The sequence below is a fragment of the Diadema antillarum genome, unplaced genomic scaffold (genome assembly GCF_040938485.1).
Source record: "Diadema antillarum isolate AM-2024a unplaced genomic scaffold, OU_Dant_1.0 seq00001041_RagTag, whole genome shotgun sequence".
NCBI lineage: Eukaryota > Metazoa > Echinodermata > Echinoidea > Diadematoida > Diadematidae > Diadema > Diadema antillarum.
Window position 1 is genome coordinate 253406 of NW_027271872.1, and position 12233 is coordinate 265638.

The window sequence follows — 12233 nt, forward strand, 5'->3', positions numbered from 1 at the left end:
GAGAAGGCTTGCTGTATCTCATCTCAATAGACATGAAGAGCATGTGCTAGTAAGGCGCCGTGATGTACTGGTGTAAAAAAACAAATTTGCGTTTCACTGCGGACTAGATTTCTGCCGGGAAATCTGTGGGCCTTGCCGTTTAGCGTTTCACAAGTCTCGTCTGTCACATTTACTGGCCGCCTCAGGTCGGCGAGCGCCAAGTTTGCTACTCAGTCCAGACACTGCCTCATAGAGTAGGGGCTAGTGGATGTACTTCTGAAGAAATCTCTGGTGGAATTCTGAGCGCAGCGTGTCGTTGATGAATTTCTTCTCCTTCTTGTCATCCTCCCCCCTGGCACAGTTCTTGAAAACAACATCATCATCCCACCTATGGCGAGGGGAATAAAATAGAGATGCTTACCGCACAGATAAGGAATGTGATCTTGTCTGAACTGGTTAAAAAGCAGATACAGATTCACTTTGACATTCATTACAATGAAGTAAAAATTCAGGTTCCGAAATTATCATCATGAAAGTTTATGGTGCAGAATTCCCTTTGGTAATTTATTTATTTACGAACAAAATTTTGATAAAAAGAAAGAAAATGGCCAGTCCCGAGGACTTGTTACAACAGGAATTGCCTGTATAACACAAATCTCAATTAGTGGTGATTAGTGATGAAAACTATTCTGAGATCCCAATCCTTTCACCAATATTTTACAAAAATGCTATTCTGTCTAATGCAGGTACATAAAATTGTATTCTCACACTTCTTTTCTTTCTTTCTTTTTTGCTTTTACAGTTCATCTGGTGTTACCATATGTTCCTAGCCTTAGGCACTGATTTAGGGAAACCTATTAATGTTTGTTCAAACAACATGAATTATATTTACTGCTTGGCCTATGTCAAGTACTTTTGTAATGGAAATTGACTCTTCTAATTAGTTGCTGCACTTCAAAAAAAAAAACACACATAAAAAAACATAAAAACACTGTTAATGTTACATGAAAAAAAGAAAAAAAAAAAGACAGTTTCCACTTGAGATCTAGCACTAAAACAAGGAGGTATACATTTAGCACTGCTGAGCGCCATTACTTCAGTTCTTATAAAGAGCAACCCATTTAAAATGTACCGGGTAATTCACTGCTGCAGCGATTAGAATTGTTTTTCAATTAGTTCTGGTTGACAATCAATGTTTATTCTTTTGTTGTTGTTTTCTGAGCTTTTAATCAGACTGTAAAGGATGAAATTACCAGTTTCTGGTTGTTCTGTTTTTTTTTCAACCTCAGAGAAGGCATCACACTTACCTCCTTTTCACCTTGAAGTCTGATTTCTGAGATGACATCAGGGGATTCCCGCTGAGAATGTTTTCTGTCCTGATCCTCTCCTCTTCCACCTTCTTCTCTTGTTCCTGCAGTAACAGAACATTAACATTAAAGCAATTACAATCTCTTCACAGACACAACAATATTATTACCTCTGCCGAGGAAGGAGACTTATGTTACATGGAACAGATGATTACATTGTGTTAGTGATCCGGGAATTTTTATGGAGTTTTGACGGATCTTTTAATCTTTTGGCACATAAGGTCTCCAATGAACTTGGGAGTTCTAGCTGTGCATACTGGAGGTTTACATACGCACAATAAATTAAAAGCGCGTGCTCTGCTTGGGCAAGGCGTCGAGCAGCTGGAAGCTGATGAAATAACCAAAAGGCTTCTACATTGGGAAATTGCATGAGTGTATATGGAAATGAATTGTTGGCTTCGCGGAGGTCTGCACTTTCCAAGTGCTTTTCTAGTTATACATGTGTAATAACTGTAAATAAAAAGCACACATAACTATACCTCAATTCATGTAAACCATAACTGTGACTTCCTAACTCCCACCTTTTCTCATATCTGTAAATGACTTTTTGAAAATACAAACATTGTGTCTGTTTTCATTACATTTCTTCAGGTTTTTTTTCAGCAAATTGAATTATATCACACAGAAACAAGAAAAGAGTATGTGTAAACACATACAAGTCATTTACTTTACATAGCTACTTTTCAGAATATCTGATGGATGAATGTCACATATTTGCAACATGAAGGAAGACTATTTAAAAATGTAAAAAAGACTGAATAATAAACTACATTACTGTCACAGAAAAAGTTAACAGACATGAGAAGGGGTAGAATATGAGAGTTTACTGTCAGAGTTCATAGATTCGCAAGTATTTCGACTTCACCTTTTTGGACTGTTCCTGAGCACGCTCCTTCTTGATCTTGTTCAGCTCTGCAAGCAGTTCAGCTGTGTCGTCATCACTGTCATCTGATACATCCTGTGTAGTATATGACAAACATATGAACAATTTTACTACAAACATTTTGATTCACAATGGATACTCATCACTGTTCAAATCATATTCTCATTACCTCTATATCATTTTTCTCCTTCTATTTCTTTTTTCTTTGACTTTTATCTTTTCCTCTAATTCTACATCATCCTCAGTTTCATCTTATAAATCATAATTTTCCTCCTAACTACTGATATTGTAAGCATCATCAATATCATAATCATAACTGTCTTATAGGATGTTTGTTCTATTCTATTAAAAAATTCCATCAGATCCTTTAAACATAAATACTTCCCTTTCCAACAATTTCGCAAAAAAACATTAATGCTCATAATTTCATTTTTTTTTTTTTTAAATTGAAAGAATTTTCAGATGTTGCATTTCCATTTCAGAAGAGAATAATATCACAATATGACCGTGGAGCTATGTAGCTCCATGATGTGACTAACAATATCATCATCTGCTATTACGGCGAGCACCATTGGTATCTTCACATCCGTTTCCATAGCGACTGCAATGAAGCCTACCTCTTCATCATCATCATCAAGGGGATCGTCAGCATCCAGATTGGCGGCAGGGATCTGCTCCAACCTCGGCCTCTTGTTACTGCTGCTGCTACTGCTCGAGGATTCTGTCAAGAGAAAGTCATGTGGGGCATCAAATTCCTTCAATCTCATCATTATTGTTTCTGTATCAATACACGCATCATCCTTTCTGGTTCTTGCAATCTTAAATTTCTCCTTTTTTCTTCCATCCTCTCCGATCTCTCTCATTTTACTTCTCTTTCTTCCTTCTCAACTCTACCATTCTGTAAATCATCAAATAAGAGCAGAGCCAGTGGTTCAAAATGCAGCCGCCATACTTGCCGCAGGTACACCCACATTCACCCACATGCAACCTGTCCTCCGTCAACTGAACTGGCTTCCCATCAGGTCCAAAATCAACTTCATGATACTTCTACTCATTTTCAAACATATCCTTAGTCTTACTCCTCCCTATCTGAACTCATAACTATCTGTCAACCATCGCAGTGCAACTTCCATTCCTTACAAGGCACAACACTGAACCATCCCACTTCCAAGATGCTGACCAAACTTTGCGATGGAGCTTTTTTATCTGCTGCTCCCAAACGGTGGATTCAATAACTCTAAACTCTCCACAACCAGTAGTCTTTCAACAAAAAACATCAAACTTTCTTTTAAAAAAAAATCTAAAAACTCACTTGTTTCATTAATTATTCCATCATAAAACACATTTGAACACATACACAGTGTTTTTTAAATATATCATCATTAAGAAGCTTCTTTCTCTCCCTACCTCGTCCCGATCCTCTGTCACTCCTCTTCTCTCTGGCTGCCCTCTCCCTCTCCTCAAGGTCCTTGCGGAAGTCACGGCTGCGGAGCTCATCGCTGGTGTCTTGACCTGGTTGCCTGTTCGGATTGAATGACAGAATGGGTGTACTGTTTATGTTTTGACTGCCTAATATGAATGGAAAAAAAGAGTGGGCTCTCTTCCATCTCACATGGTCTGAGGCTCCTTGTTACCAACTTTACGATTCTGAAAGCATCAAATTTTCACTCCATAGGCACCCTGCAAGGAGCATGATCAGACATTAATTTGGGTATAACATGCCGATTTCAGCACTGAACTTACCCAACCTTAGCGATTTAGAATTGGAGGCTTCTGTTCTTTAAACACAAGAACAGCTGTGAACAGTTGCAGACAAGTCCATCTATCTAATTGTCCCACACTTTTCAAGTTTCTTCTTTAATCTTTCGCAACATCTACTCTTTATGACTGTGAATGATGTAATCTGCGATTTGTCCATAATTTTACTCCTTACACATAGATGTTTCAACATAAAAAAACAATAGGTCCAGAAATTATAAAAGCTGAAGAGTATCTGCAGAGTCAAGAGGACTTGTCTCCTTACCTGTACTTTAATTTTGTGTGAGCCGGTAAATCTCGACTGGAGTACTGCTTTGACAAGGCACTCAAGTCACCTTCTCCTTTCCCACGCCCACCCCTGGCTGGGTCAAAGGTCGGTCGTGCTGCTGTTGTCATGACGACCTACTTGCTCCCCACTGACTAGAAGTCCACTGAATTCTCCAGAGGTGATGTGCGTCAACAAACAGCGAAACGTCACACGGAACCGTGGTTGTCATTCTGTATCATGTATGGAAAGAAATACAAACCTCCTTGGAATATGTTGTGGGAAAATGCTTTTACAAATATTGGATGCACACTGTAGGGATCTATAGGCTAACCTCCCAAAAAAAAAAAAAATGTATTCTGTGATACTGTGACTAGCACGTTCTGAATGAAATTGGAGCTGCATGTAAATTAATCTTCTTTAAACATGTCAATATGTAATGTAGGCCACTAAATGATAATTTACATGCACACACATGATGGTTGTAACTTGTAGTTATGGAGGCAGGTTGGGGTTTACTTAGTACCAAGGGGTAGCCATCATGACTCGCAAGATCTGCTGTGCTGTGGAAAACTAATCATGCTTTTGCACACGAATTCTGGCACGGTAGGTCGAACCTTGTCCTCTGACCTTGGTGCAGTTTTTTTCTACCACTCTCCTACAACAAACCGAGAGAGAGATCTAACGTTTGGCCATCTGGCACAACAATGTTTATCATCAACACCTTCACTCACTACCGGTACTCTCAACCAAAGTCTAGACAGCTACATTTTGTAATCTTAGGGTTCTAGACTTTGTGTGTAGTACGAGTAGTTCAGGCTGCACGCTGTACAAATATCTGTACAAAGTGTCTGCCAACCATTTAAGTAACAAAATATCGTCTAACTTCCAAATCCAATGGCAAGTGGGTGTAGCAATAGTAGGTGTCCAACACATCGACACTGTACAGTACTTATGTACATTGTCATTGAAACCGACATCCCTTTATTTAAATATTAACATTGCGTGTAAAGAATGAACCATCATGCATGAGACTACACGCAGTGGTTTTGCATTTTTCAGTGGGGATTTGATGATGTCAAAATACTTACTACTGAAAAACTCGATAATAAACAATATGAATGGCAGATTATATATGCACATAGTAAAAGCATTGCGTGCATTTCATACAGATTGTCAATAAAGGGTAGGGTCTATGGCGTAGTATAGGGGTGTAGCTGTTGTGTGTTGGTGTCAAAATATTAAAACCCCCACCTGCACACGTTCGAAGCAGTTATTCTAGTTATCTTGTTGAATCTTGGAGCGTTTCAATGCACGCTCGTGAATTCAGAGTATTTTCTTTACATGTGAGTAAAATTTCAGGCAAATTGTGAGATATTTCAAGTATCTATTGATAGAAAAACTTTACCGGTACACCCTATAAATTTTACACACGGTTGCGGCGGCGCGGCGCCCATCATCATATCACCATTATCAACAAAGCTAGAGCATAAAGCATTGTCCCGTATACTTGTTTTTACGTTGGCAAGGCAATTCTCACTCTACTCAATAATTCATGTTACACTTTTAACTAATACAAGTAAAATTACGCATGTCACGTGTAGGTAAAACATCAAAATTGGCACATTAGGCTCTATTCACACAACCAATACCGAGAAAAAGCGAAAGAAATACATTACCGAGACTAAATGGTTAAGAGAAAGTATGATATTCTGGCTTCAGGTCGTCATCAATTTCTCGTAGGCCACTACTGCGCTTGCGTCCTACGTCTTTTGCCACTATTCTGATACAAGCTGGCTAGTTTACTTGCAGTGTTAGTGAACGGTATCTTCAAATAGAAATACAATGAGGAAGATGGTGAAATAGGCCCTACTAATACTGGTAACCGAACGATTATCAAAGAGAATGATAAAGTCTTGTTGTATTATAGCAGTGGCGTGGAAGGGCTGGGAGCTGCAGCCACACCCCCATCCCTGCTTTTTAGCTTAAGAAAAAAAAAACAAACAAACAAACACATAATTTAAAAAAGAAAGCCCACACCTAGCCGTGACTTTCCGAAGGTTCTGCCTAGAGGGGGAGATGTTATGATGATGATGATGAGGATGATGATGATGATAATGATGATGATGACAATAATCAAATGATAATAATAATAATGATAATAATAATAATAATAATAATAATAATAATAATAATAATAATAATAATAATAATGATAATGATAATAATGATAATGATAACAATAATAATAATAATAATAATAATAATAATAATAATAATGATAATAATAATAATAATAATTATAGAACTGAAGAAGGAGACAGAAGGACTAATCATCGCTGCCCAAGAACAAGCACTGTCAACAAATGCTCTGAAAGCCAAGATACAGAAGAGAGATGTGGATGCCGCATGCAGGATATGCCGAGAAAGAGACGAGACAGTGCAACATATCGTATGTGGCTGTAGTAAACTGGCGCAAAAAGAGTACAAAAGACGACATGACACTGGCACAAGTCGTTCACTGGGAGCTTTGCAGAAAACATGAAATACCATGTGAGAGCAAATGGTATATGCACGAACCACAGAAAGTTTCTGAAAATGATCAAGTTAAAATCCTGTGGGATTTCGATGTTCAAACTGACAATGTCATCAAGCACAGGCGTCCGGATATCATCGTCGTAGAAAGGGCTCGACAGATGTGCACAATCGTCGATGTCGGGAGACAGCAGAGTAGCCGAGAAGGAGAAGGAAAAGATAGAGAAGTACCAAGACCTTGCCAGAGAGCTTCGCCGCCTGTGGAATATGAGAACGAAGGTGATCCCCATTGTCGTTGGAGCACTCGGAACAACGCCAAAGCAGCTGCGACGGCACTTGGACGACGTCGGTGTGCCCGATCGAGTGCAAACGCTCCAAAAAGCAGCATTGCTGGGGACAGCACGAATCCTGAGAAAAGTACTGGAAGTCTATAAAGGTTCCAAGATGGAACTTGACGTGATATTAATCTCCAAGAGATATCTTGTGAAGATAGAGATAATAATAATGATGATAATAATAATAATGATGATAATAATAATAATAATAATGATAATGATAATAATGATAATAATGATAATAATAATAATAATAATGATGATAATGATAATAATAATGATAATGATGATAATTATAGTAATGATAATCATAATAATAATAATTACAATAATAAAGATAGTTATCATCATCATTATAAAAAGAGCTTTACACTTTTTGATTTCTAATATGAAAGTCAATGTGATTGAGTGGATTGCCAGTGCATGCATGTGAGGAGACAGTATTAGGCCTATAGAGTTGCTGAATTATTGACTGAGAAAATTATCTTACATTATGCAGCAAAACAGACACCTAATCCAATACGAGATGCCTGCATAATTTTGTGGTCGATGTCAGTGTATGGTACAGTATGGGAATATGTAAAAACATTTCTTGTTTTCTTAAACTTCCTTACACAATGTACATGGATTGTATTTCGTATCATCGGCTGATTTTTTTTTTTAAGTACTCCCTCTACGACAAAGTCGCCCCGGCCTTGGGTCTCATTATGCACAATAAGTCCTGAAAGTATAATGTTGACGAACTCGAGCCCCACTTTTTCGTATCAAAGATATACTGAAAGAACTCTAGAGAAAATGAAAACAAATATGCAGAATATGCCGGTTACAAACTAATCTAGTGCGGCGAAGGGAAGGAGACCCTCTAAAAGGAAAGAAAAAATAACTTCATGTGGAGGCTTTTAAATTTTGGGAGACTATACATTGTGTTTAGTTCGGCGTAGATTCAGATCACACTTGAAATATGTGCATGGTAATAAGGCAAACCGTATTAAGGACTTCTGAGCAGAGTATGAGCAGAACTCCCCACTCCCCCCCCCCCCCCTTCTCGAAAGTGTCAGATTGCAATGATAAAAGTTGGTCTAATCTAATGAAATGTAGAAAACGAAGACATTGAATATTTCTTGCATTCTGATGTATGAAGGGGTCGGTGCAATATAGTGCTAACCCACACTTTTGTCAAAATTGAGTTACATGCATTTTCATAATCCTTATGCTTCACTCTAACATCCGTGAAAATATCATATTTGAATTCAATCAATAAGATGGTTAAAAATGCATGCGTTCATGTTTTATTAATGTACAATGTATGGACTTTCCAAACATTCAATAGCGATTATCTCAAAATGACTATTGTGTGGGTTAGCACTATATTGCACCGACCCCTTCATATAATTGTTTGATTTTTTTTAACTCAACACGTGAGTCTGGAGAATTATTCATAGGTACGACATCTTTAGGTAACTTCATGTATCTTTTTGACACCATACACAAACATAGCGAAACCTAAATTTACACATTCCTGTCTACAGAATACACTGCACATATAATGCTAGAACTCGTGCTCATGTACACCTTACATCCACACGATTCATTGTAGTCTGCCTTGCAAGTAATACCCCCATTCCACAGAGATTTACTCTCATCGGTCACTCATCGGAAGCAAAGCTTGTTGCTTCCGGTCACCAAGCGAAGTGTATATCGGGTCGCAGTCTGATGAATCCGACTTGGTTGGTCGACTATCAGGTGAGTGGTCAGGCATGTCGCGCGTCATCCTCATCGGACGATCTTGCCTCATCGGATCACTGCCCGACATGTCTGACACTGACCTGATAGGCGACCAATACAGGTTGGATTCATGAGACTACGATCCGATACACTTCTGTGGGTGGCCGGAAGCAATAAACATGCTTACTTAGCTTCCGATGAGTGATCGATGAGAAAAAAAAAATCTCTGTGGATTGGGGGTATAAGCGCACAGTACTGCCAAGACAGTTTCGCAACATTTTATAGTGTAGATAATTGGGACATGAAACATCGATTATATGGGGAAGAAAAATTAATGCATGAATATGTATGATATCCATATCAGCGTGTGGATACGTGTATGCGTATTTTTTTAAAGCTAAACTGTGAGTGTCGTCTCAGTTTTGCTATAGTAAACACTTTCAAAATCAACTTGGTTATGGATGTTTTGCACCACACTTGTATGCTGATTCTATCGAATCACATTATCACACTGCACACTGTCCAGTAACAATAAAGTTTGTTTGTTTGTTTGTTTGTTTGTTTGTTTTTGTTTTTTTTTGGGGGGGGGGGCACAACCTCAATCAAATTGAATATCAGCACAATGTCATCATTTTGAATGATTGTTTACCATTATTCATTGCCTTTGTTACCGATCGGTTGGCTCACAAAAAAAATCAAGATCTTATTTTTTTTTTCTAAATAAAACAAATCAGAACTCAATGTACCTACTGTAAATGGTGAAAATGTCGCATAATGCGCATATCAATCGTTCTTTTGGGTTATATACAGGCAGTCACTTTAAATACCTAGCATCGAAAAATAACTAATGAAAAAGGTAAAAATAGTAACAGGGGTTTCACCAACTGGCATAAGACTAGTGAGTAGAGAGGGAGAGAAAAAGATAAAGTATGTGTGTTGCGTTTCACGCATATATAATGTGTGATAAAGAGGGAAGATGACCTTGTCGCACTAGTGTTGGTTGATAATAATTTTATTTACATTCATATCATCCAACTGATTTCATTCATGACATGATATGATGTTAATGTTTATTGTCTGTTCATTCATAGAACACAAATTTCTCTCTGGTAACATATAAACAACGATTAATATATATTACTCAAACACAATCATACAAACTTACATACAATATACCTACAATATTACACACACATACATATTCATACTTATAATTACAACTATCATCATTACTATTAATCATAGTTCAAAACATACCATTTAAACCTATACTTACAATCTAATTACTTCATTCACCCCTTTAATAATACTTAACACATAAATAACCACAATTTGATTTTTTTTTTAAGATTATACACATAACATATACATTATTATGTGTATAGCTATCTCTCTGTGCAGTCCAACATCTTAATTTCCGGACATTAAAAAAAAATGAAAATACAGTTATGTAAACATGACAAATATTCATCACTGAAAAAATAACTCTTATCATATCTTTTACTTTAAACTCTGATACACTCCTAACATTTTTTTTTGCACAAAATATAACTATTATTTCATCGAAAGAATTCAATTATTTACTGAGCATAAAATGTGGAATGTGCATCAACAAATGACAGCTATTTTCGTCACTGACATAGATAAAACATGGATTAAGAAAAAAAATCATTCTCCATTCCCTCATAGACCACTAGTACACTGATGACATATTAACATAAAAAATGATATTACTCATGGACCTACAATCATATAAACTTACAAATACGTACAGTTATACACCCTTTCATGCATGTAATTGCAACAATCGTCATTACTATTAATTATATTCATCCATTCATTTATTCATTTTCCATCTCAACAGAAACATGTTAATAACTACGAATTTTGTGCAGAAAATAATTTCATATTTTCACTTTACAATATCCGATAAACGAAATTTATACGTATATGCAATTAATGAGGTAAAAATCAAATACATGAAAATGTTGGAAATGGGGAGGAATGCTAAAAAATCAAGCAATGTTTGTAGGGTGTAATACTCCCAAACATGATGATAAGTAACCTTTATTCAAATTATTATGTATTGATAATGTCATTATGCCTAACTTAACATGATACAAGGTTATGTTGTCTATATATACTTACTAGTAATTATCATAATTACGTAATGTCTCCCACTCTTTTTTTCTCTCTCTCTTTCCACCCCCCTCTCTCTCTCTATTTTATTCCGTTCCAGCCAAGAAATGTTCAGAATTGAAATGTTTGAAAATAATAATAAAAAAGGAAACAGAATTTCGTTTTGTATCTTATAAGGTGTGTATATGTTGACATATAGGAAAAACGGTTATGCTATACAACATATAAGTGTGATACGTGTCATGTATTTCCAGTTTGTCAAGGGCAAACAGCCCCCCCCCCAAAAAAAAACAAAACAAAACCGTGTATACGTGGTGCGTGTTCTTTTTTTTAAGTGTGATGGGAGTGTGTTTATGTCCATGTGATGTTCGTATTTATGAACATGATATTGTCATTACCCCACATAGAGGTATTGTACAGACAAAAAGTCCATGATGCAAGTGAGGAAGAATCAAAGTAGAATAAAATTTGAAAAGAACAGAACGAGAAAACATCTTTTAAGTTATTAATGACTCCAGAATTTCTAGATACAATTCTACTGATATTATCTATGTTCTTTCCTTAATAGCTTATCATCTATCATCAAACCTAAAATTCCAGTGGAGTCCACTTGATTTGAAGTAAATGATTATTAAAACGATTATTTTCTCTCTTTTTTTGGAACAGTGGTAATAGTGTTACTGAATAATAAGTATTTAATTTTTGCACATTAAAAGATACTTTATTTGTCTTCAATTAAATCGCAACATTTAGTAATTCATCATTCATTATTTGAACTAATCAGTGCTAATTGATGAGGGTTTGAATGAGATAAAAATACATTCGAATCATCAGTGAATAAAACAAAGGAAAGATTTCGTAAAGAATAGTGTTTATCATTAATGTATATTAAAATAATACGCCACGGAGGCTTCCTTTGGGTACTCAAAATGAAAAATTACACATTGATGAGGTATTATTATTCAAATAAAAAAGAGGGATAGATTGCATAATAACACCCATCTTGTTCACTAGTATACACTTCCAAGCAGGATTTGAACTCGAGATCACCATGTCCTATCCATATTCCATGAGTTCAGCGTCATAATTTATAGCCATGAAAGCGCGGCGACCCCCAAAAATGTATATACAGTCAAACCTGTCTATAGCGGCCACCCAAGGGAGACGAAAAAATTATAGACAGGTGGCTGCTAAAACAGGGTTTTTCACATGCGACTTGTCTCTCGGGAGGATTCGTATAAAATGGC

At 36.6% G+C, this 12233-nt stretch overlaps 1 protein-coding gene across 1 annotated transcript; it reads right to left on the bottom strand.

Annotated features, from left to right (window-relative positions):
* LOC139742995 (protein CWC15 homolog) lies at nucleotides 1–5996 on the bottom strand. The gene is made up of 7 exons (XM_071653502.1): nucleotides 5932–5996; nucleotides 4253–4485; nucleotides 3637–3749; nucleotides 2847–2950; nucleotides 2212–2304; nucleotides 1287–1390; nucleotides 1–367 (listed from the first exon to the last, which is right to left on the bottom strand). Exons 2-7 carry the CDS (start codon nucleotides 4381–4383, stop codon nucleotides 241–243), a joined length of 672 nt encoding a protein of 223 aa, XP_071509603.1. The 5' UTR covers nucleotides 4384–4485; nucleotides 5932–5996; the 3' UTR covers nucleotides 1–240.
* Between the last annotated feature and the right edge of the window lie 6237 nt (nucleotides 5997–12233).